At 38.5% G+C, this 26,975-nt stretch overlaps 3 protein-coding genes across 4 annotated transcripts in view; 1 reads left to right on the forward strand and 2 right to left on the reverse strand.

Annotated features, from left to right (window-relative positions):
- LOC119726256 (ras-related protein Rab-34-like) overlaps nt 1-3,411 on the reverse strand; it is a 29,622-nt gene extending 26,211 nt beyond the window's left edge. The window contains exon 1 of the mRNA XM_038197884.1: nt 3,243-3,411. Coding sequence (XP_038053812.1) covers nt 3,243-3,299 — 57 coding nt within the window. The 5' untranslated portion in view covers nt 3,300-3,411. The remainder of the gene's footprint in view (nt 1-3,242) is intronic.
- Nucleotides 3,412-7,396: 3,985 nt separating this feature from the next.
- LOC119726257 (ras-related protein Rab-34-like) lies at nt 7,397-19,526 on the reverse strand. Of its 2 annotated transcripts, XM_038197885.1 has the most exons (8): nt 19,380-19,526; nt 18,376-18,458; nt 14,474-14,641; nt 13,868-13,932; nt 12,833-12,963; nt 10,894-10,984; nt 10,139-10,267; nt 7,397-8,603 (listed from the first exon to the last, which is right to left on the reverse strand). In XM_038197885.1, the coding sequence occupies exons 1-8, from the start codon at nt 19,431-19,433 to the stop codon at nt 8,497-8,499; spliced, it is 828 nt and encodes a 275-aa protein (XP_038053813.1). In that variant the 5' UTR covers nt 19,434-19,526; the 3' UTR covers nt 7,397-8,496. The 2 variants fall into 2 exon arrangements, with proteins under 2 accessions (XP_038053813.1, XP_038053814.1); XM_038197886.1 differs by lacking the exon at nt 18,376-18,458 and having other exon boundaries at nt 19,380-19,519.
- A 16-nt stretch (nt 19,527-19,542) lies between these two features.
- LOC119726259 (glycolipid transfer protein-like) lies at nt 19,543-25,565 on the forward strand. Its single transcript, XM_038197887.1, has 5 exons — nt 19,543-19,887; nt 20,817-20,875; nt 21,331-21,461; nt 22,218-22,359; nt 23,068-25,565. Exons 1-5 carry the CDS (start codon nt 19,776-19,778, stop codon nt 23,236-23,238), a joined length of 615 nt encoding a protein of 204 aa, XP_038053815.1. The 5' UTR covers nt 19,543-19,775; the 3' UTR covers nt 23,239-25,565.
- The last annotated feature ends 1,410 nt before the right edge of the window (nt 25,566-26,975 follow it).

Raw genomic sequence — 26,975 nt, forward strand, 5'->3', positions numbered from 1 at the left:
ATGAAAATTCTCCAACTTTAGTTTATGTTTGTGACGTATTGCTTAACAGCCAAATATTAACGGAAGTTTGTCAACCAAAACAAGACACAATTTTGTTTTGGATGGATAAAAAAAAAAAAACAGAAACAACAATTGTATTTTCTATATATAATGAACGAGTATGAGACTATGAGTGGAATTTTAAGACAGCGCGTAGTAATCCAAACTATCTTTACTATTTTTAGGGAATAGTGCAATTGGAAATGGTATTTCAGACATTACATCTTCCGTAAATTAAACAATCTTACCCCTCATTTAACACACTAGGACTGCAATTAAATTAGGCCCTAGTGATATCAGTATTAAAATACAATTACTGGTTAAACCATTCCAAAGCCTAAAAAGGAAAATCACATTCTTTTATTGCAGAGATGTTGTTTAAAGCTTTGTTCATCAAATGAACAAGTTATTTCACTTTCCATAAACAATTTTGTAACGTCCGAAACAATGTTAATTTTGAAGTCTGAGAATATAAGGAATTGCATTATTTCATTTTGGAAGAAACTCAAGACAGTTTCGCATCACAGCATAAATTAATGCAATATCTAACTATAAATTACATTATCATCATATCACAAAAACAAATTTTTCGTTAACAGTTGTAACATCCAAAACGAATGTAACATCCGAAACAAAATATACCATTTCTCAGCTAATAACTCAAAATAGAGGGTAACTTGAACTGAAGTGAATCAATCATCATGAAAAAAAACACTGTTATTTTTAAAACAAATCTATATACCGGTACAAAAACAAGAAAAGCAGTGTTAAAAAACACAAATGCCCCGCAACCATGCCTATCTCCATGACATAACACCACGCTATTAACATCAACTTACTTGGGTCACATGGAACCTTCATTGACATCGTTATTGTTTTCTTTAGGCTATATATGTAACATACTGATGCCAATGATCCCATAATTAACTTTTGGTTTTTGCTTCTCTGTTGGGAAGTCATTGTATGCGATTTTTAAAAGCAAACTGACTGGATATTTTCAGTCTTAAGCAAGACATTTCTCAAAGGCAAATCCTTTTAGCATAATCCTTTGAGCATTTACAAGGCCTGCATGAAAATAAGAATTCTCAAATAATCAAAAGAAAATATGGTTATTTGAATAAGCTTGATTTATCATTATGACATCATTTCCTTGCCTTTAAATAATAAGAACAGTTGGCCTATGGGGTCCTAAAGTGACTCAAAATCCTAAGAACAACCTACAGAGCTGCATAAACATGAACATGTACATGTACATGAAGCCACGGTGCAAGTCTCTCAAGTTTTAGTAATACATGTACACATACATGTGTTTGTTTTCTGTTGTTTCAATTAAAAAAGTGACTTTCCAAGAAAAAAGGGTGGAGAAGCCACAATGTTTATACAAAAAACATGTATAAACAGTGTATAGGCCCCCTAATATTCCAGTGAGTGATTACATTTGCACATGCATACTGGTTTTGTAAAAAAAGAAGAAAAAAAAAATAAACAAAAATAAAAATACAAAAAAATCCTATTGTTTTAATCCTAATGATCTTGGCCTTTGTCTTATGGTGTCTAAACTTATAAGGTTTACTAGCAAGCAACATATACTGGTTTGGAAATTTTTTTTTTTTAAATTGTTAAAAATAAAATATAATAAAATCCTATTGTTTTAATCCTAATGACCTTGGCCTTTGTCTTATGGCATATCCAAACTTATAAGTTATACTAGCAAGCTACCTTCATTGTATCAAGGTTCAAGACATACATACAATCTGGACATACAATCCAGATATCGCTGTGGAACCAAATGCACACGGACGGACAAGGCAGAAACAGTAAGCCCCTTCGGCTTTGTCGGCGGGGCATAATTAGATAATTGACATCCAACAAATTTCTCGTAGCACAGGAAATTTTTTTCAGACGTTACACAATGATATTGTTAACATAAAATTGTCATTTTTCATGCTTTTTTTATTACATAATAGTTTTTGATTTTTCTTTTTTTTTCTTATGAAGAAAAATATTTGAATTATTTTATTCAATTTAAAAATATAAAATATCATGCATTTGATGCCAAAACCCAACTTTACTACTCTGAACTATGTCAGTGGCTATTTGAAGACAGAGTTTGCATAAATGTTAATAAGTTAAATGATACTAAAGCAAAGCCATAAAATGTGAGAAAAGGTGAGATCAGAAATGCCACTAATGTATCAATCAAAAGCCTGAAACACAAACTAAAAAACCTGTAACTACCCTAGCCCCCTTTCAAAAATGTGTTTTCTTGATGTTTCAGACCAAATCCAGCACTTTTAATTTGTCACATTTTTAAAAGGAAACCTGAATTCAGGTTAGAACCTGAAAGTGGCAACTCTGTGAGATGTTAATATAACATAGTGTAACGTCCGAAACATAACAGGGTATGAAAATTATGTGCCAATATATTTTTTTCCAAATTTTTTTTCATGTAACTATTTTGTACTATCATCCATTGTTTACATGCAATGAGTTTGACCCAAAAAATCCCATTCTTCCATACCTAACAAAAACTTTAAATGGTGGAACACAGTGTTTTTCTTACTATTTTTGACTTTAAGCAATGTAAAAATGATTTTCTTTGTGATAGAAACTCAAAACTTGGCATAAATAATCTCTGAACCATGCTCTAAACATTAACATTCGTTGTTAAAGTAGTTGGTAAAGTGAATATCACCATTTTGCATTAAGACATGTAACGATTTGACATTTAAATTTTTTACCCTGTTTTGGTTGACACACAATATGTTAAGAAAACCAGAAAAAAAATGTTTCCTCAATCATTATAATTGACGCAGATAAAGCTTTCTTGCAACGCGGCGCGCGTTGTCCAACGCGAAATGAATGCGAGTGCCTCAAAACATATCCTCGTCATTTAAATTTTAAGGGGGTCTGACGACATGGCCCCGATAGCACAGAGTTTCCATGAACCGTCCACTGCGAAGAATTAGGCAGGAAGTTTTCTACACCGCCAGAACTGGACGCTTTGGAATTCCCCGCTTGTCGCCGCGCCACAAATAGATTTCGCTTTGTAATTTGGTAACATTTGACTAATGGTGGATGATTGTCGTAAAGCCAACAATATACGTCTAACTCTACGTTTTGTTGGGAAAAAGATTGTGTTGTTTTTTTAAGCTCTAGACCTAGGCCTATTTGTCATTTCATTCTCTTTAACTTACACTTACTTGAGTAAAATGTTGTATTATTCGGTCCTCCCGCAGAGCCCTGTTTGCGGCAGCCATTGCAGCAAAATGTCTGCACTTTGACTCGTACTATCGATCACGTGCTCATGTCCCTTGAGCATGCGCAGTGGCGCCAGACGCTATTTTGGTGCCAAATCATAGTTCTAATACAGCTCTGTGCCAAAAACGACTCGAGCATAGGGCGCGGCGTATATGTACGCAGTGGCGAAGCCAGGAATTTTTTACTGGGGGGCTTGGGGGCTGGAACATTTCATGGGGGGGGGGGGGGGGGGGCGTCATGTAGGGGCGTCAATCGCTTCTCAAAAGTGTGGGGTGTGACATACCTTGATCAGAACTGATCCGAGCGCGAAGCGCGAAGCCCTTACGGCGTGGGGGTTCGGGGCCCGCTTAAGGGCCCCGAAAAAAATTGGATTCTAGATGTTCTGTGGTGTAATCTGAAGCAATTTCTTACCACTTTCCTCCATGCTTTAGCTAATATTTTCTTAGCAAAGGATAATTAATATTTGAACATCGTTTTCGAGGTTGGAGTCATTGAATCGAGCTATCGATATTCTGAGCTATATATGGGCGTGGGGTTCGGGGCCCGCTTAAGGGCCCCGAAAAAAATTGGATTCTCGATGCTCTGTGGTGTGATCTGAGGCAATTTCTTACCACTTTATCAATAATTATCTTAGCACAAAAGATAATAATTTAAACATAATTTTCGAGGTTTTCTCAGCTAAAGGCATAAGAACATTTTTTGAACATTGTTTTCGAGTTTGGAATCATTGAATCAGCTACCAGAATTCTGAGCTATAGGCGTGGGGTTCGGGGCCCGCTTAAGGGCCCCGAAAAATTTTGGATTCTAAATGCTCCGAGGCAATTTCTGACCACAGTAACCAATATTTTCTAAGCAAAAGATACATTGTAGTACATAATAGGGCCCTGTAAATGAGACACGAGTTCAAAAATCTGGGGGGGGGGGACATTTGATATTGTGTCCCCCACCCTTCAAAAAGTGTGTGGGGGGGGGGGGGGGACCACCAGTCCCCCTGTCCCCCCAGGATTGACGCCCATGGCGTCATGTAGATCAATGATAATTTTTTTAGAAACTCAAAATCTCGGTTGGGGGGGGGGCGACAAGGTTTCATGCTGCCCCCCCCCCCCCCCCCCCATGGCTACGCCACTGATTTCAAGGAATTTTAATTGGTCTATTATTATTATTTAGCTTATATGAATGGAGTAAAAAGTTTGACCACCTGTCTATAATACGTGTTCCGTGGTGTGAGCGAGCAGTGCAGTGGGTGTTAATACGCATTTTAGATTATCATTATGCGCCATGTCACGCCGGTGTCAGCTTACTGGTCCGCGGTCGCCGGTCGAAGGGTCGTTTCTCAGTGGCCATCATGTGGAAGAGACTGGAGCGGAAGACCACACACGCGAGTGGCGAAGCCAGGATGCCTTTTACAACTTGTCAAACTGTCCAATTTGATTATTAATATATTCATTCATAAGTAGCCCTTTTTTGGCCTAAATTATAACGAATTATTTCATGTTTTCTCATTTATACAGTATACATACCAATATAAAACACAATGCAGTGCTTTGTTTAATACATAGTTTTATTCATTTAAGGACCTTTATTGTTTTATTTCCTATAGTTTTACGTAGTTATAATTCATTATTCATTAACATTGTTTTAGTTTGTCATATTATAATCAGTTGGAGAGCACCGGCCCTCGACAGAAAGCATGTTTCTTTTTGGTGATCCAGCGGGAGCTGGTTAAATTATAAATATGAAATTGTGTATGTTTTGTCTAAAATGTTCTTGTGTATTTCTGAGAATTTAATGTTATTGTTTGTAACTGTTGTAACAAATGTATCCCGAAAAATGGAATAAATGTAAATGAAAAAATGTAAGAATTTCTTATGTTTTTCTTTATAATCTCTATTTTTGCTACCCCAAAAGGGTAGCAAAATTCCAACTAATCATCAGCCTTTTAGGGCAAGCATGGAACTACCCGGATGCACGCGCCCCTGGGTTGCTTTCTTTTTGTTCTTTTTTTCCTCCCTTGCTTTTAGTTTTTGCTTTTTTTGGGGGGGGGGGAGGGAAGTGCCCCATTGTTCCCCGACACCGATGGAAACAGCTAATTATGCGCGAAACAACTTTTCTTATATTTAACACCCAAACCAAACCTGCCAAACAGGTTTGACCGTTAAACTTAAATAGTGCCCTCAATTGACTGACACTGTCACCACAAAATTATGGCAGGCAATTACAGGAATGTTTTTTTTTTCCTTTAGATACCCAGTTTTATGTATTTTTATGTTTTATTTCAATTAGTTTTATGTCAATAATATGTTCAAACACATAAACACGTGAAATATAACATTACCTATAATGCTACATAGCTTTTATAGGCCTATAAAAGTACGTAGGTCTGCATGACGTTTGTACGTACTGCACGTGCGGTTTTCAAGTGACAAAAAAAAACACACAAAGATTTTGCACAAATATACGTTTGAACTATTAGGGAAAGTTATAGTCAACATAATTCTACAAATCTTAAGTAATCACAGATAATAAAGTAATGCACGCAAAGCGTGGACACTATTTGGCAAGCTTCCGTAAACAATGTGACGTCATAGAAGCATGACCAATCAGATCACATTATGCCAATTAGCAGACACTATTTGGCACCGGAAGGCTTTTGGCAAGACACCTGGTAGACGAACGCCTTGACCAAGGCTACCCAATGCAGAACACGTACGTGTACATGTATTGGGGTGTTGTTGGGTCACTTCGTAGTCTTGGCCCAAGATGCTAGTGGTTGTTAGTGGATGGTGCATAGTGCGCCCTCTAATAGCCTTAATCAAGGCATTCGTCATATCCATACGTCCGTACGCGAAAGCCATCGCGGCTTTAGCCGGCATTATTAGGCGGAGTGGCAAAGCTGCAAATCTCTGATTATTATCATAACTTTTTGGCTTCAGGCATATTTCACACCTATATTTCAGTTCAACGAAAAAGCCAATTGACAAAATGTATTCGTGTTAAGTGCTCTGCCGCTCAAATGAACACTAACTTAAATCTGCACCTGACAAAATAATTTCAACTGTTCAATAAAATGTTAACAATAAAATTAGCTACACAGGCACGCTCCTGCTATTTTCAACTTGAGAAGAAAAATATATAACACAAATACCCTCCTTTAAAACTCAAAGTCCTACTTTTGGACATGTTTTTTAAAGATCAGTTTTGGAATTCTCAAAACTTTGCTGAATATACAGTGTATATGAAATTATATGATGCCAAATAGAAGACCTCAAAATCTGGTTAATCTGGGATCTAAAAACATGTTCATATGCGTCTTGTAAACTTTCAAAAAAGAAGCAAACAAAACACTAACGAAAGGTAAAGCATTTTGAAAGGTAATTATTATCCCAACAACGCAATCAAACAAAAGTCAACAGAAAACGAATGTTATGTTAACGGTTAGGGTTGTGCATATACATGTAGCACAGGAACCGGGTACCCTTTTGATAAAAAATACGGATACCCAGGTACCCGTTAAAGAAACCCAAGCCAAAAACTCAAATATGGGAAGTTGCTGTTCAGATCGTTCATAAAGGTCGGCACGATAATACTATACTACCACATCGGTGCGGCTACACGGCTGGACAGGGTGTATACAGTGAGCTCTTTAGCTACGTGGTGAAAACTGCAACTTTCACCAGCATCATAAGATGTGAAATTGGTTTGGATTTTCCCATGTATCTTGTTTTTCATTTTGAAATTTTCCCACCGACATTTGAAACATTTCTTTTTCATTATTGACGGATAAGTAACTAAGTAATTCGCTAAGTTGATTATGGATACTCCATTCCTTAACCTGAACACTTTCCTGACATTAACGGTCGGGAATTCGGGTACCTGGTTCCGATGCAAACAGCCCTATTAACGGCATTGTTGAATTTTGTTGGATTCAGCAAAAAAGCACACCTGTATCATCTTTAAATTAAATCCTATTGCCTGATGCATCTAATCCGATTATATGTTGCTGAATTCAACAGAATGCAAGAAGTGAGAAGCCAGAAGAATCAACATAGAACTCAACAGAAAAAAAAACTTATTTATGGATATCCTCACTGTAGGGTTTGTTGGTTCGGAACAAGCACCTTTCATTGGTCCCAAACTTAGGTGTATTTATTTTGAAATACAATTGTTAAAATTTACATAAATTATAATGCATCAAAAACAATTTAAAACCATAAAAAAATATTTCAGCACAAATTATAGAGCACACTACTTTTTAGAAAAATTATAATTTTAAGACAAACAAAACAATCAACATTAAAATCTTTGGTGGTAAGTAGTACATAAAGACGAACTGCACACAAAACATGAGGCATTTGTCCAGAGATTTAAATGGTCTTAGTTAACTCAAATCCCTTTTCTGTTGGCTACAAAATAGGTATTGAAAAGTAAATTTTAAACTTTATACGGTTTCAATATTAAAGCATTTGGTAAATGTTAGTATAGGATTGGAAAACAAAATACAAAATGCATACACTGTTCCTTCAAACAGTGCTGCAAATGATGTTGAAAAACATGGCTGGTATTTTTCAAGTATACTGGTTGGCTCGTATCCAGCGGTCCACCACCGAACTGGGCGCTGGGAAGGGCTAATAATTTCTTCTGCATGTATGACATAATGTCTTTTCAGCCCTCATTCAATAGAATTTGTTTTGAACATAAACATGGGTCAAGTTTTCAGCCTGCACCCATGACACATGCGCACAGAATGTACGTGTATCGGTTGCAGCAGTTTGCGCCCCACAATGCTTTGCGCGCCTGTGCTTCCTTCAGAAAGTTGTGTGAAGGAGATTAGCCCTTCCCAGCTCCCAGGGCGGTGGGTACGGTACGAGTACTCTAGCAGCTTTTGTACTCAACAGCGACCTCGTGTGGCAGAAGTGAACAACTTTTTATTCATGCACAAACAAAACCATGTCTGGCATGCAAGTTCTTGTACTAAACAGTTTAACATGAACTCATTATTATTTATGCACATTTAATTTGACCATTGGGTCTGGTTTTGTGCATTTGCAATCAGATATGTACAAGCTGATATCAACACACTACGGTCGTATCCATACCAAATTTGGAATTCATAAAGTTCTGGCAAAAGCTGGCATTATTTCAGCAAATTTTGGACGGTTCAAGTTTATAAAGATCCACAGAATATCAATGAGAAATTCAACACTGGTGTAAAGGAATACTCACATGATAAATTTTTACATTGCTAGCAGCGGCACGTGGATCTTTTGGGGGGTTTTCCTGAAAATCTGGAGGTTCATTCAGTTCTGAAATCAAAAATATAGAAGGTACAATGCGTCAAACTTAGAACACAAACTAGCACACACATTCATACTTTACCATTACATCTGAGGGCGCTGCATTGTTCCTACTACACAGCACTCTCCCACTGACTAACACACAGACTTACATGTACGTCCGAGGACTGATCTCAACAAAAGATGTACTGGTACGTTCCAAGACAACAAACATGACATAGAATCTGTTGTTCTCTTCATATATTGCTGTTCTCGGGCTGTATGTAATGCACGTACACTATAATCTATAGACTAAGTCAGCAACTTCAATTAGAAGCCATTACAAGGGTGAAACCATAAAAAAGCAAAGAACCTTTGAACATGCTCAACTGCTTCATCAACACTCTATCGAGGCCAAGATCGGAACCAATACCTCCAAACGGTCAGAGAGATACTCAATCCACAGAACAAGGATCTACAATAAACTTAGCAGATGTTATCTACGATCAAAGCTCCGATGGTTTCTCATTCGTTAATGTACGTAAGAAGCATAATATATATATTTGACCGTTTTCAAATATGAATGTCTAGAAATCCGTTTTATCGCCCCACCCAATTATTCCATTGTTAGAAAAGACAGGAACCGACATAGGTGGTGGGGTTGCCATGTACATGTATATCCAAAGCAGTTTCATTCGTCCGGAGGATCTCGAAATAGATGATGTCGAGTGCATATGGGTTGAAATAAGTGTAAACAAAGGCAGCCTGTTCCGAGTTCTATTTACAGGCCTGGCCACCTTCAAGTTGTGTCGAATTTATTGATAAACTAGGTGCAAACTACAGTGAATTACAGTGCAACTAACTTTACTTAAGGCCAGACGGCTATTGTTGGACTCGCCAAGTAGACGTTTCTGGACAAGCCAAGGCTTTACATTGTTGGTTACCAATAGCCGCTGGCATCATAATAAGTTAACCGAGAGCCAGGACCAAGGTGTTATTGTGATAAAGATCAATTGACTAGTGTTGGACTAAGGACATTTCACCATTAGTAAGTAGGTTCGACATACGTCACAAATCAACGCCACGACGGCTAACGACCCTTGATCGAACTCGCCCAAGATTTCTGTAAAACAAGTACCAATTGGTACAACCCCACGGCGGCCAGGTAGCAGCGAGGCAGGGTAACGTGTGAAGACGGCTATACGGCACCATCTGTGCACCCAGGCAGTACCGGTACCTCGAGAGTACAGAAAACAAGAAGGAATGGGGCGTGATCTAATATGCAAACAGTATGCAAATTAGACGCATGCACAACAGCGTTTGCAAAACCGGCCTTCAAATGCAAAGCAGTAATACTTGCAAAGCTGTAATACTTGAGTTGTATGAATACAATATATGGCCGAGTAAAGCGTCCACCAACAAACCCACCAACAAGCAGCTCAAGCCCACGGCGTGTTCACACTGCCGTGAAAATAAACATGCCATCGCCGTGGGAAAAAAAAACGCCACCAAGAAGAGGTAAATGCTTAGTGGAGACTAGTTAAGAGGACAAAGGAGTGACTTACTAATGAGACTACGTTCGCTGGGCATCGATATTTTCTTCGACTCCAGTTCCCTGGCTTCAACTTCCCTGCTGACTGCAGCGTTGAACGCAACACACACCACACGAAAGAAAAAGGCATTGACATCCTCACCTTGGTTTGTAAGGATTTAAAATCATTACATTAGAATGATGAGTGATATTGAATTTGTGCATGAATGGTAGGGATGCTATTTGGCAACTTGTCACTGATGTCTTGAAAATGGTAAGGACTATATGGAAATAATACTTAAGGAGAATGGTAAGAATCATTAGCTCTGTGCAGGAACAGTTGGTGGCGCTATTCAAACAGATTTATGATAAGAGTACAAAGCATTGGGAAAGCACCTTCCGAAATCCTCCTTGCATAAGTGGAGGATTTAAAATGATTGCCGAGGCTGTATGACAAAATCATATGGGGCTGATTTTGTACGATTCACTGTGTCAAGGTCTTAGGCCGGACCGCAGGTTATTAGTGCTCAGCCGTGCATAAATTGAGGCCTAGATTATTCTTGAAATCCTCCGCACTGCTGTAGGATGTCACTGGCTCTGCCTCAACATATTGACAGTATTTGTCAGAGGATTTTGCAGTATTGAGGCAGCGGTCACCCCTCCAAGGAACACATTCAAGAAACAACCCAGGGTCTAGGGTTAAAGGGGTTATTCAGAGGGTGTTTTTTTTGGGGGGGGGGGGGGCGGGGCATCAACATCGTTTCATGGGAGGGAAGTATTTTCACCAACCTGTCAATGAGGAGAGTGCCCAGTATTCAGCTTCTATTTGTTGGGCCATTCTTTTACCCAACTCGTTCGCCTTGACAAGTTGTTGCTCGGTCTAAAAAAGGGCGGAAAAAATGGGGGGAAAAGTTTGTTAAATTTTTTTTAGCAACCTTTTTCGCACAGTGAAAATAAAGAAGTAAAGTTTCATAGACTGGAAACGTTGGGCCGTACAGCTCGCCATTTATATTTCCTTAAGCGGATGTGGTTTTCCCATTTTCTGATTGGTCCATCACTTGCATATCTAATACCTTGTTCTATCTCGACAACACAAACCCAGCATAAGCTTTACATGTTGCAGGAAATGCTCCTTTGTTATATCTATAATGTCGATGTAGCCTGTACTGCTACAGATTGTCGTAGGTTATGATGCCAATAAAGTTCAGCGCAAGAGACGCACCAATAAAACTGTTCAACTGTTCTTTAAAGCTATAGTCCATCATTTGCAGCCATCCGAAAAAGTAACTGGCATAATTATTGTTGAAAAACATACTTGCTTGAAAGATAGTAAGTGGACTAACCTCCATGTGAGTTTATTCTTTCTGGCAAGCTGTCATTTTGAAGTAATCAACGAAAGAAGGCCTTTCCAACGGTGCATCTTAAGACGCACCGTAGGAACATTTAAATTAGTAGTTCGTTTTGTTATTCGGCGCAGCGCGCGCCAGCATTGGCACGACGCACAGGCGCGCGCGGTTGCTACAATTCGTCGGATCAGTGCGCAACATCGCGTATAGCTGCAATTCAAAGCAATTCAAAACATGATTCAGCAACTTTTGATTTGAAATTGAGATCCTAGAATACTGTTTTTTTCGGAATATACAGCTGAAGCTGAGCTGAAACTTCATCCAGTTAGTTGTTCAGTATCCTTCATTAGATTTTGAACACTTTTGTTGCTTCATACGAACAAAATGCACAAATTACAAATAATGGACTATATCTTTAATCTTGTTGATCAAACGTCAAAACAAATAGGCCTAATCTGACTGATGTGGCTTGAAATGAAGAATTTGATGACCAAGTTCCGACTGTAATACTCGATTCAGATGACTTGACGGTAGTGACAATGAGTTAATTGACGGAGTAGAGGTGACACATAACAGTTATATGTGTAACTATTATTGGTTGACGGAAATAAGGCGACGGTGATTACTATGTCATGTGACGAAAAGTTGCGGTGACAGTTGGGTGACAATTATGGTGTCACACAGTGATATCGTCAAGCAAGGCCTCACAGTATGGCAGTAATTTGAGGTGACGTGAGTTGAGGTGTCATAGTGGCGTCTTCAGAATGGTGATAATGGCGTCTCAAGATGGCATCGCAATGATAATAATGGTGGTGTGATGGTGTCACAATAGTTGTTCGACTGAAATAGAAAAGGAAAATTAATACCACTTAATACATGTACTGACATGCACCTCACAACGTCACACTAATCTCTAATAAACTACATGTATAATGCAACTTACATATCCTTAACAATGACTTATCAGTAACTGCAAACCCCTAAAGCCCTTGCACACAAGGATCTTGAGCATGTAACAAGAATAATGGCAAAGATAATGCATGTTCATTTATGTACATGAACATATTAAAACATGTAAAACTTTCATACAGAAAATCCACAATTACAGGCTTCAAATCACTCCAAAACTACTGCTAAACACTCACTTTGCTGAGCTGACCAAGGGTTTGTCGCAACTAAAGCCTAAATTTTGAGCTTTTATATGGAACAATTTTGCAACGTGACTTGTCAACATTTAACATGTGAAATGATGGAAAAATAGCGGTAGCGCGAACAGAGCCTGCATTTGACCAAAAATAAGGCAAGTCACTGCACTTGCACAAAGAAAAGGATATTCTGTTGGCAACAAATGTTATTGACGCAGAGACGCAAGTGCTACTCACGCAGAGATCTTTTTTGGACCCGACAAGAAAGAGGTGAACTGGCCCGCCAGTTTGCCTCCTAGCCTCTTCATACCAACTGCTCACATTTTCCCACGAGTACATGTTGGTCATGTCAAAGACTATCACAACAACTGAAAAGAAAAGGACAAAAAACATTCTGACAAAATCTGCAAGTTTGCAGAGCACGCAGCACTTCAAGACAAATCTATCACAAGACCATCACAAGTCTATCACAGGCCAATGACAACTCCAACGCAAGTCTATAGTTATCACAACCTGATAGTCCGTGGGTTTTCCCCACCTCTAAAACTGTAATTTCTTCTCATTGTCTTCTCTCCACAGGTTTCTTTAGGCTTGCGAGCTACAGTGCCTAGGGCGATTTTGAGGAAACACTGGTTTCATTACCAGAAATGATTAATAATAATAATAAATAAACCTGTAGAAACTAGCATTTGCAGTAATTCAGTTTGATTAATTGAAAACCCCTTAATGAAAATGAAGACTTCAGTAAGACCGTAATTATTCCATGCAAGAATATACAGGGCGAGTCAAAAAAGCGAAACCCAAATGTCAGGACTATTGTTTTAGTGAAGTTCTGCATGTAGCACTTTGCAAATCTAGGATATGAAAGCCCAATTCATAAGCTGTCTTTTAGTACAAGAATCATTCAAATCACTCATGTACTTTTCAAGTTACAGAGTTTAAACACAACCACCGTTTTCAAGTTCTTTCCACGGATCACAGAAGAAGGTGTGCATTCTTTCCGCAAAACGAAATCAATTCACACACATCCCTATGTGATTTGTTTTCGTTTGGCTGAAAGAACACTTACCTTCTTGTAATCTGTGGACAGAACTTTAAAACGGTTGGTTGTGTTTAAAATTCCATCACTACAGAGAGCTGGTAAACAAATAAACTCTGAACATTTTCTGAAAGTAAAATCCCCCAAAGCAGAGTTCAAAAAGGGGGGGGGGGGCTTCAAAATATTGCTCTGAATTGGTGCGGGTTTCCTTTGTGTAATTCATATTTTCTTACCATGTGCGCCTCTGTAGTAAGGCGAGGCAATACTTCGGAATTTTTCCTCACCTGCTGTGTCCCATCTATGAAAAGAAATTACATAAGGCGTGGTCACGGTGGAAAGTAGAAATATTCATGAATTACGGGGCTTTTTGTCACAGTAAGAGTTTCAAACACAAGTAATAATCACGAGTCAATCACAAGCCATCACAAGTTAATCACATCTCAATCACAAGTCTCTTGCAAGTTAATCACAGTTTAATCATCACAAGTCCATCAGAAAATAATCTAAAGACAATCACAAATCAATCACACGCTAATAGGCCTAATCACAAAAAGCTGCTAAAATGTAGAACGCCAAGCTCCAGTGGTTACGGTGGTTGACTCACACACGAAGGTGCATGGGTTCGAATCCTGCCAGGAACATGGTGTTTGTGGCCTTGGGTAAGATACTTTTAAAACCTTTAAAAATTGCCTCTCTCCACGCGGAAGTATAAATGGGTACCCGTGAGGGTCGAAAACCAATTGAGCGCTGATATCGGCTGCGGTGTGGTCTCATGGCTTGATAAACAATTTTGGACAAAAATCCAGCAACATTTGTTGATGCCTATACAAACAACTCACATGTGTAGCTTGAAGGGAACGCCGAGAATATAAAATGTTTCCACTTCGAATTCGATGCCCACTGTGAGTATATACTTTTGGGGGAAGCACCCATGGCAGAACCGCTGGATGAGGGCTGTTTTTCCCACAGAAGCATCGCCAACCATTATCATTTTTAACACGCCCAACCTGTACAAATTAAAAAAATAAACATCAGAAGATTTTCAACGTCAATTTGATAACCCTAGAAATACTTTGTTTCTCTAAAATCCAGTGGAAGAAATCATGGAAAGTTTTCCATACTAGGCCACCACTTACCTGCCGCCAAACACATCAATTTTCACCTAACTTTGTGATTTCTCCCAGGCCGAATCCAGGGAGCTCCAAACATGGAATTTTTTTTCTAAATGTGTTTTAGAGCACAGTTTGGATGCATATGTTGTGCAGAACTAAGTTGGAGGCAGCTGGTCATATTGTTTTAAGAGTCTGGAAGACAGCGGTACGTTATACGCATGACATCGACTACACACAAACCCGCCAATGGCAGTGCAATACATCATTATGATTATTTAATTTCTCATGAATATTTAGTTTATTTCAATGAATATTGTAAATACGTCCAAAGATTGATCATTGCAACAAGCGACCGTGAGCGGCCTAGTGGTAAGAGTGTTGTGTTTCAAAGAAGAGACCGAGGTTCGAATCTCGATGAAGTAAGTGACTGATTAATAAATAGGAACAAAGGAAAAGGAGAGGGTGAGAGTAGAGAAGGGAAAAGTGGAGGAAATAACCATAAAGGATGTAAGTTTTTGGCTCTTGAAAGTTTATTGAAAAAAGTGGTGGCCTAGTAAGGAAAACTTTCTGAAATCATGAACAAACGTGTACACCTGTGTAAAGAGTAGGGCTGTGCAAAATATACTGAAAATTTTGAATTCAATCATATGCCAAACATCCGGAAAGCATTTTTCCAATTTGAATATTTGAAATATGTGAGTAAACTCGGGAAGATTATGAAACAATGTCTGTGGTTTTTGTTTAACTGTACCAGTCAAATGCCACATGTTTGTCGACAGTCACTTTCCATGCATTATTAGAGAGCTGAAGACTATTGCAACGAAACCCCTTGAAACGTTCCGCCAGTTATAATTTTGGGGTTCGAGGACAAACCTGACTTAAATAAATTAAATCAAAAACAATTAAAATATGAACTTCCTCAGTTGCGGCACAATACTTTTTGGTCGGCGTTTATTTTAGAAAACAAACTTAACAGTAATTTTGGCGATCGTGTACCTACGGGCCCGATTCCTATATGGGAACAAAATCCACTTTTAATTATTTGACCCACCAAACTAGTTGGCGACATTAAGAACATGCAGGTATGTCATAGATAAAGGGCAGGGTTTTGGAGTTTTGAGGGAAATTTGGGGCATAAAGTGATGACGACAACGACAAAACACAACAAAAAAATAAAGACGGCAATCACTGCGCGATATATATTGTACCGTCACTACCGTGAACGCGCAAGGCACGCTGAATCGCACGGCACCAACCGTAAAGCGAGTAGGAAAATCGTAATTTCTACCCCAAGGAACTGTTCACAAATTACAAAAAAGTGCCATTATATTGAGAGAAGTCTGCTTTAGGTTGAAAAGCTCATTTTGAGTATTAAAAAAAACACTCGACTCTAATTTGATTGAAACTAAACAGGGGCCCTACACTACACAATGGCCGTAATATTTACAAAAAGTACAAGTAAATGGCAATAATTAATAAACTGACTAGTTGCTTCCTGCTACTACGCAGGGCTAAACGAGTCTTCCCGATCAATTTGTTGCGCATGTTAGCCAATTTCAGCCTCATTTTAAACGTGTAATATTCAAACAACACAGCCCCAGTCCGGGCGACGCCCTCCCCGAGATAAAGACCTGCCAACACTGTAACCTGGCCACATGCACAAGAAACATACAAATCAGGAGAAAAGAAATGGCTGGATCGGACCCATCATTTAGAAAGGAAATACAAAACTTACATACAGAAAGAAATGAAACAGCAAGAACATCCAACAGCCCTGTGGATGTTCTCTGGGCGTGTCCCAGTCACAAATGTGCCTATTGAAATTACTTGCACCACAGTTTTATATGGCTTTAGAAAATCCGTCTGGAATGAGGATAATGACTTAAATCATGCCAGGCTAGAGCATGGTCAGAAAAGCTTAATACAATAACAAAAGACCATTGAAACTTGCTGTCTGGCCCTAGCAAGGAGAGAGAAATAAGTGACTTCAAACAATAGTGAGCTTAACCTGTAAAAGGCTAATCTTCAGCCAACCAACTGGGACTGTTCCATTTACTTATAACTGCACAAATAATGGAATATTCCTGAGAGATATAGGTCACTTCAAACAATTGTGAGCTTTACCCCCAAACAGCTAATCTTCAGCCAACCAACTTGGACTGTTCCATTTCCTTATAACCGCTCCAATAATGGGTTATTCCGGAGAGATATACACGTAGGTCACTTCAAACAATAGTGAGCTTTACCCCCAAACAGCTAATCTTCAGCCAACCAACTTGGACTGTTCCATTTCCTTATAACTGCACAAATAATGGTTTATTCCAAAATTAACAAGGTGAAATGGTAAGGAGTGCTATTTGTACCAAAGGACACTTAAAATATACATGTACATTTGTACACAGTGTATGGGGTACAAAATGTGCCCAACTAAATAATATGGGTTGTGTGCACAAGTTCCCCCTCAAGAGTATGAAAGGGAGAGTTGGAAGAGACCACTTGGGGGAGACATTTGAATGCACTGCTAATGACGCCCGACGCTCACCAAAAAAAAAAATGCTTTGGCTTTCTGCATACATGCATATTCAGAATGGACAATTAATCGTGCATACTCTTTGGGTACACAGGTGTGAACCAGTACGCACACGCTGTGTGTCCTGTTAACTGGGCTTTTGAAAGTGGGAAAAAGGCGCCCTCTCTTGTTCGAGCAAGGAGCACATACTGATACAAATGTACATACCAGAAAGGGATTAAAAACTAAAATCCAAAATCTCAGAGAAAACATGAAAAAACACCATTAGCTGAACTTCACTCACACTTCAGCAAACACAACAACTGAAAAGGAGGGCGATTTCAGAGCTAATGCTGTGTTATTTATCAGGTAGCCATCCTTTTCCTAGAGTAACCTGAAGAGGGAGCCTTCTCCAAAAACAAAAGTATGATGACCACTTGTACGTATTGGCCTCATTATTCAAAGTGAACAAATGTTGTTCTCTGAATTTTAGAAAGCGTCCGAAAATATTTAACACTTCTATTCTTCCACTAGAAGTTCTGCCTAAACTTAACAAAATCATTGTTAGGTGCCTTGCTCAAGGACACAAGGGCTTTGAGCACACATTGAGACACTTAGGCCACAATAGCCAAATCGGAGGCATCCAGCAATGAACACGTTTCTTAACCAGTTCACGCCGGGATTCTTTTGACAAGAACGGAACAAGGTGTGGGATTACTTTTCACTCGACCTCAAGCCAGGTGGGTTGAAGCCATCAACCTCAGGCAGCATTATTTCCGGCCTCGCTCGCTGCGAGCAGGTCAATGACAGATATATCCGGCCTCGCTCCCTGCGTGTTTATCTGTCATCTGTTCTGAATGCTGTGGGTAAACACGTCATTCGGAGGCGGCGCAAACTGGTTAACATGCGGAACAAAGCTGAGATCGCAGTACATGTAGTCAACTTGGTGAATTGATTTGTGGATACCACTCGAGTGATTTTGCCAAACAGCCAAAAAAGTTCCATAGCAAGGGAAGAGAAAGGCACAGAGTATTCCACAGAAATTGCCCAAAATTTGCCTTCCCACTGTGCTATAGCAGTTGTTCTGCAAAATCATCCAAGCAGGATATATGTGACGTACCCAAAGGTGCCTGGTTTGTTGGCAAGGCAGGCACTCCAGACTGCCGGACTGAAGTCGCGGTCACTGTACGGAGATTGATATGGCTGTCATTTTTTTCAAACGGAAAGAAATAAAAAAATGAAACTGAAACAACTGAAACGGTTATGAGACATCATTTTACACTGAAAAAACAAAAAATAGAGCTAGCATAACTTAAAAGATCATCATTAAACATCATGATTTAGAGAGTTTTATATTAATTTTGGCAATCGTGTAGTTTAGGGCTCGGTTCCTATAACTTATAAGGGAACAAAATCCACTTTAAAATTATTGGCCCTACCAAACTGGCGACATTCTCAATAAACAATCTCTATAGATAGAGAGCAGGGTTTTGATTTTTTGAGGGAAATTTGGGGGTAAAAATGACGGTGACAGCGCGGCGACAACCTGTGACCCGAAAATAAAGTGGCCATCACGGCGCGCTGAATTGCAAGGCACAAACTGCGCAGGAAAATCGTGATTACTACCCCAAGAATCTGTTCAAAATTGCAAAACGGGTGTCATTAGTATTGAGAAAAGTCTGATTTTGATTGTAAAGATGATTTTTTAGCAATAAAAAACATTTATTACTCTAAACAAAACAGGGGCCCTACACTTCACGATCTGCACCTTAATTTTTTTTAGCAATCAAGACAATAGCATTGTCTTAGCAGCCATGAGATTGAGAAATGTGCGTTTGAGAGCATGAGAACAACCAGATATAGGGCCTATGCATGAGTCTCACGTTCAATGTGTGAGAGTTGGCAGCCCTGGTTTCAAAGTAAGCAGTTTTGTCAATGACAACGCCCCCCACCCTACCCCGGCCCCGCCCCTAAAAAAAAACCCGGCCCTAACTTGTTGCAGTCAAGTCGACAGTCATGACAGTCCCAGTGTCATTCACTAATTATTCGTTAATCCCAGTACCAAAAAGAAATACCTAAAACAAGTCTCTGGTAAAGTTATATGTCATTTCTGTCATGACTTACAGGAGTAAATTGTCGTATCGTTCGGTCCTTCCGGGCTTTCTTTGCGTCAGTCATGGCAGCAAAAATTCTGCACTAAGTTTAAGTTTTCATCATTTCGTTCACTGATAAATTAGTAGGGCGCCGCCAATCGCCGTGCAGCGTGCAGTTTAGTCTGGTGCCTCAAAATTTCTGATTCGTAGTTTTTGGACTATGGCTAAATGGCGGTGTCATATATCATGCTCTGCTGTTTATGACAATCCGTAGCCATAGTCTATAAAAAGCGGGGTTTCATTTGATTCACGGTGATTATAGCACCCTACCTGACAAAAACGGAGCCCTGACGTATATAACTGTGCAAGATAATCGACGTAAAACTAGACGTACAAATACAAAACTCAAAAGTGTACCTCCTCTAAAATGTCTTTTCACAAGAGTTTGGAGCACAAATACGCCCCTGTTCCAGAAGACAGGAGAATACAGACGCTACCATTCCTGCTTGCGAGTACAGAGTCAATCTTACCTGTTATTGGTGAGTAATTTGTGTTCGTTTGTGCTATGACTGCCTGTGGGCTGTGTGATGTACGATGATGAGGAGGGGCGGGGCTTGGGAGTAGTGGTGGGGAGATTCATCTTGTTAATATTGAACATAATAATATCAATTACCATGAACATTTTACCATTTTAATAGCAAAAGTAGGGTGATCGTATAGTGTAGGGCCCCTGTTTTGTTTCGATCCAATTAGAATCAAACATTTTTTTCATTAATGGCTAATGCCAACCAAAAGCAGACTTCTCTCAATCAGTCACTGTTGTTACGACAGTCCTTTTTGGTATTTTTTGAACAGTTTCTTGGGGTAGAAATTACGTTTTTCCTACGTGGTTTACGGACTGGTTGGTGCCATGTATGATGTAGCGCAATGATAATTTTTTATTAATTTTTATTTTGCTCAATAATTTTTTTCTCTTTTTTTTTTACCCAAGATGGTGGATGTTTCAAGATGGTTGATTGATTCTTCCATTATCTCAACTCTTTTGCTGTCCCAAAATTGTGTCCAAAGCAAAACCCTTTCCACATAGGCCCCTATCTACAATTTTGTTGGAAACAAAAAAACAAAATGATTACAATAATATATTTGCAAAATATACTGGGAAGGAAAAGGGGCGGGGAGGATAAAAGGAAGCGGACAGGGACGAAAAACTAGATTTTTTTTTTACTTGGCCTGACAATGTACATATTTTCTCAAGGCAGTCCATGTACTTCAATTCATAACTTATAAATATGCGGTCACAAAACATTGTCTTATACAGACAGTCCTACATACATGTGCTGGTACCAGTATAAGGGTCTGGATACATCAGATAGATAAAGACGTAGAAATGGAAGGTTTTATGCTGTTCAAAGATGATTGTAATGAAAAATTGAGTTTTGAACTTCACCTGTTTCTGTTCTCCTGGTAGATATGTTGGGACCGAATGCATTTGCCTTCGTGAAATCCGACGTCAACGGAAACATGAAGGTACTTGTATGCATATCATTAATTAACCCTAACCTTCCCAAATCCTCCAAAATCCTCTTTGCAAAATGGAGGATTTCGCAGAATTGAGGCTATATAGCAAAAAGTGTGTGGCTGATTTTGGAGGATGCACTGTGTCAAGGTCTTGGGCCGGACCTTGTGTTGTTTATGCTCAGTCGTGCATAAATTTAGGCCTATATTATACTTGAAATCTTCCGCACTGCTCCAGGATGTTACTGGCTCTGCCTCAACATATTGACAGTGATTGCTGGAGGATTTTGCAGGATTGAGGCAGTGGTCACCCCTCCAAGGACCACATTCAAGAAATAGGCCTAACGGATGATTTTGCAGGATTGCAACGTCATCAGGCTTCAACATTGTAACGATTCATAGTGAGATTAAATATTTTCCCTTTCAATTAACTTAACAAAATTCCCTTTTTTTTACCCCCAATTTAGAGAGTAAGAAAACGATACGACGAAGATCCTGAAAAGTTCAGCACGTTAGCAGACATTATCGAAATAGATGTAAAAGAAAATAAAGGTTTGAAGAGCAACTCAACGACAGAAGCGCTACTCTGGCTAAGCAGGTAAGTTGGATCAAACGTTTTGCTAACTTTCAACCAGAAAAGTTGTGTTAATTAAACCAGAAACTTGTGCTAACTAACCAGAAAAGTTGTGGTAACTAAACAGAAAAGTTGTGGTAACTTAAGCTAGAAAACTTGAGCTAACTACACCAGAAAAAAAGTGTTGTTTTTAAGCTTTGCACGGCAAATAGTAAACCAGAAAAGTTATCTTAACTTCTAAAGTTATGCTAACTAATCCAGACAAGTTGTGCTAACTAATCCAGACAAGTTGTGCTAACTAAACCAGACAAGTTGTGCTCACTAAACTAGACAAGTTGTGCTAACCAAACCAGAAAAGTTGTGACCTAGTTAAATCAGAATAGTTGTAACTAAACCAGAAATGTTGTGCTTTATAATCAACCATAAACGTTGTGAGCTTTTAAACTGAACCAAAAAAGTTGTACTTATTAAACCAGTAAAGTTGTGATAACTAAACCGAAAAAAAATTTTGGTAACTAAACCAGATTAGTTGTAACTAAACCAGAAAATTGTGTTTACCTGCTTACCTGCCATAAAGGTACATTGGATGATTTGCTTTGTGTGCGTTTTTTTTGTGTGCTTAAAACAGCAAAATTGCAAAAGAATTCTAAAGTACATGTAGGGTGCATAACAACAAACAAAAAACATGAGTTGTCAGTCACAAACAAAATAATAAATCACACTTTTTTGAACAAGGCTTGTTTCTACTTAAACAAATTCGTGGGTTTTTGGGGGTTACAGGGCGCTGAATTTTATCTGCACAATTTTGAAGAATGTCATCGAGGGAAACGTCAAGGACAACAGCATCATACCAGCGCTGTCCACAGCGTACAAAGCCACGCTAGAAGGCTACCACAGCTGGTTTGTCAGGAAAGCAGTAGAAGTAAGTCTGGGTTTCAGACTTTACCTTTAACCCATAATGACCTGTAAAAGTCTAGCCAAGTCTGTCATAAGCCAATATGGCCCAACAGGCCAACGTTTATCTCCCATTTCCTTGGCATAAAATGACTGAGAATATTTCTATTCCCCCTGGATGGGATGCCAGCTAATGCTGGTACCAATTTATACTCCTGGGTGGAGAGAGGCAAGTGGGGTAAAGTGGCTTGCCCAAGGACACACATATGGCCAGCAGCTGGATTTGAACCCCTGACCCTCTGATCAGAAGACAAGAACCCTAACCACTAGGCCACACTGTCTCATCATTATGACATGAACTACATTGTATTACCATACATTGTGTTAAAACTATCCAGTGTTGTGGACGGTATAGGGAGCAACAGGAATGGTTGTTTGAATTATTGTATAAATTGTGCAGAATTATTGGGAAAATTAATATTTTTGACTGATTTAAGCTAAAATTCTCGTCATTGTTAAAGTTGGAATGCGATTTAGATCCCATTCAACATCTTTCATGCAAGTTTGAAGAAATTTAATTTCTTACCCAAAATTTCAAAAATCATGCAAACTTTCCATTTACACAAAATAATTTAATATTGTGTTCATATCCACAAAACCTGAAGACATTATATGTCTTTAATACAACAGTCTTGTACCTAGTACCCACTCACTGTTATTCTGTTGCCCGTTGCAGCTCGCCTTCCATGCGGCACCGTACTACACCGACCTCATCTCAAAATTGTCCAATGGGGAATCACAAGAGGTCGTGCTGAAAGATATACGAGAATACGACACATGCTTACAGGAACACGTCAGCGCTATACAGGAACTCTTTATAGCCAACGGACTCGACCCAAAGAAGTAAATCTGCATTTTTTTAAAATTAAATGACCTTTAAAATGAATTTTTCTCTCCAACCAGTTTGTGCAGATATTTGTGTCTCTCAATAGTAAGAAGTCCTTTTTTAACTTCAGTTTTTATGAAGTGCCTATTTTCACTATATAACGTCTCCAACCATCCGTGGTATTTCCCGACAACTGAGGGCGCTGTTGCTGTGATGTCAGTCGAGGCACTTGCTGTACATCTTCTGCATTCCCTTTACAAAAATTCTGAATCGAAACATAGCATATTGACTTTAAAATTATGAAGAACTTACCAAGCATTGACAATACAAAATTGTGGCAAATTCTGAACTCAAAAAGCTGTAGTTTACCGATGCTTGACCAAGATGACATCACAGTTTAAATCATGAATATGGAAATTCGGATTAGCATAAGTAAAAAACGGGAAAGAGTTCCATACCTGGACATCACTTGACACCCTGTGCACAAACCCTGTGAGACTGGTCTGAAAAATCCTAAGTGTTTTCTCCAATAGTTCTTCAATATTTTCCCTGCTAAATTTGACTTTTTAGGACATGTTTTCACTTTCTGATGGCTGATGTCACTGCAGGGAAAAATTTGTGATGTCAGTATGTAATTCTTTCCAAAAATGCCCCGAAACAAAGTTTGAATAGCAATGCATTGCATCAGAGTGAAGTTAAAAAACAAAGTCGCAGTTTAAAAAATCAAGCAAATAAAGAATCTATTTCGCTCGCCCTTTTAATAATTTAAGTAATACAACGGTTTCAATGGCAGTGTGGATAGTATTAATGATAGTATTAAGTATTATTATATCTGGCAGGCATTTAATGGAGAGTCAATAAATTAAGATGTGTACAGTTAAGAGGTGGTAAACAATTTTGTAAAACAAAAATATGGATATGTAGGTAGATTTTAAGACAATGCATGTTTACATTAGTGCTATGCATGCATGTCTTGCAAGCGTACATATACACGATTGTCTGTTGGGTTCAGTCACCATGAACGCACACGCTACTCTTACTGCAACCCATTGGTAGAATTTCGACATGTTTATTGAAAGTAGCAAACGGTCTTGGTTTTGGTGTATCTACAACATGCTGTATTACGATACCTGCTTGTATTATGGTGCTTCAGTGGTATACTTATTCAATACGTATAATGCATGGGGTTTGATGTCGGGAAAACTTACCCAATCACATGTAATATTGAGAAAGAATTAGCATATCTTTATTTTACAAAGTGACAAAACAAATAACATGTTTTATAGAGGCTTATACGAAAGCAAATGTGCCAATTTTGTTTGCAACATACAAGAACTTCCATAAAGATTTGCCTGTTTGACTTTCAATTTTACTGACAAAATTAACAATTTTAAGATTTGTGGAAGGGATATGTATGGATTATTATTATTTGTTTATTATTTTAATTATTATTATTATTATTATTTTAACCATCTTTAGTTCTAAATACCATTCGTGATGCAGTATTGAAATTTTCAACATCTATAAAACCTGCATTTATGTGTGTGCAAAATCCTTGACTTAAATTTTACTGGCAACTTTATTTTGTACACCATTCAGCTTAATTTCAAATCATGTAAAAGAACAAATGGAACTTTTTAAATAACCAAAAATTAATGTTTTTACACTAGAATTGAAGAAATGTTTTAATCAGGAAAATAAATTAAGTAAATAATGTATGGAAGCGTAATTTTTTTAACAGTTAGTTTTATGTGTAATTTGGTAAATTTGTGTGGTACAGTGTAATATGTAATATGCAAAATTTAATTCAGCTAATTCCTAACCAGCTAGAGGTATAGGCAAAATTTCGTGGCTCTGCTTAACGTTATCACGGTAGCAGAACTATCTGTGGAAATGGTTAGTACATTTCACTGCTTAGCGAGGAAGATGGGCTTGGGCATGCTGCATGCATACATCCCTTCACCAAGGATTCTGTGCTTACAGGGTTAGCACACAATGGTTAAGCACAGAATTCTCGGTTTTGTAGGGTTTTGCAAGATTTCAAAGGATTCAGGACTCGTCAGCCCATTCTCCATTACTTTGCATGGGGCTTGATCGCCCTCGTTTAAATACAAATAATGCTGTTGTATATTTGTTAGATTTTGGTGGATTGGGGGGGGGGGGGATTTAACACACACAAAAACCGGTTAAGGCCAAAATGTTATTAAAAGGAAGTAGGGTTAACGTTTTAAGAAATGTAAGTTTAAAATGCGAATTATTTGTAACTATGGTGTAGTCGTAAATGGAAAGTATCACTAGATTTTGCCAATTAAAAAATACATTTAATTTAAAAGATGTAACATTTTTTTAAAAATATGATATTGTGTTGTTTTTGTTCAAGGATGTCCAGATACAATACTTGATGAATTCTTCTCATTAAAAAAGGCGAACATCAGATGTTATGCGACATCACAAAAAAAATGAAGACATTTCAACTCCGGGGGAATTTTGCTGCAAATCTTTGACATCATCAAGTTCCTTTGCTTTAATCAACAAAAAAAGACGTAATGATGTCATGCTTTGTTTGCATAAAGCTTTCCTATGGGAGCCTGGTGGGTCTCAGGCAAGCGCGCATGTAAACAAAGCGTGACGTCATTATGTCTTAGGTCTATTGTATGAAACATGAAATGGTGTCATATGAAATTTGGACTCTTTTACCTTACATGAACTCCTAACCCTTCATATGTGACTTGTCCCTTTTCCAATTCTATCCACTATTGTGCAACGCAACCAATTGGTCTGTTTTCACACCACAGTGGCCTTGCCACAGTTATGACAGTGCTTAGCCAATGCAAAATATAGACATTTTAGAAGTTTTGAGAGTCAGTCTCTCTCTCCCCCCCCCCCCCCCCCCCCCAATTTTGCTGTTTGCCAAAAAGTACAACAGTTTATGCGGATACCATGCGGTGGGTGATAAACAACAGCTACACTATCAATTATTGTGAGTAATCAATTGTTCACAAGTAATTTCTTTGTGAGAGCTTGAGTTGAAAAATTCACAACTCGCTCGAGACTTGCAACCACTTCTGAAAATGTTACTGAAGGAAAAAAAGAAAAAGGAAAAAGAAATACAAAAACTTATAAAAAAAACAACTCTGTATCAAAACGTGTTTGTTTAAAACATGGACTGTATTCGCAAAGATTGTGTTCAAATGAAACAATACAATTCTTTATAATGGCACGTTACATATCCTAGGAATGGTGAACAGCACAAAACAAGAGAAAAAAACAAAACTTCAATCACGTTATTTACAATAACAAAACAAATTGGAAATTTACAAAAAAAGAGAGCAAATACCAAATGTTGGCATTTTAACTGTGAAGTATTCAGAGGAGACTTGGGATACATATAACATCATACAGGAATGAATGCAGTGATTTTTAAGTTCACTATTGGATGGCCAGAGAGATATATATATAGAAATATGTAATCTCGTTAAAAGGTACCTAATAATAATGTGTATTTATAAAGCGCACGTATCCACCATTATTGGTGTTCAAGGCGCTACATCATTATTACCCTGCTCATTGGGCCAATGAAACATTCCAAATACTATCTCAGCTCCCTGGGGAGTATATAGCTCGGATGTAGCTATTTCGGCACAAAGCAGCTAAAATCAACCACAATAACCATCTCTACCCATTTACTCCTGGATGGAGAGAAGCAATGAGTGACAAAGTGTCTTGTCCAAGGGCACACGCACCTTAGCCGCAGGCTG

The sequence above is a fragment of the Patiria miniata genome, unplaced genomic scaffold (assembly GCF_015706575.1).
Source record: "Patiria miniata isolate m_02_andy unplaced genomic scaffold, ASM1570657v1 HiC_scaffold_2, whole genome shotgun sequence".
Classification (NCBI taxonomy): Eukaryota; Metazoa; Echinodermata; class Asteroidea; order Valvatida; family Asterinidae; genus Patiria; species Patiria miniata.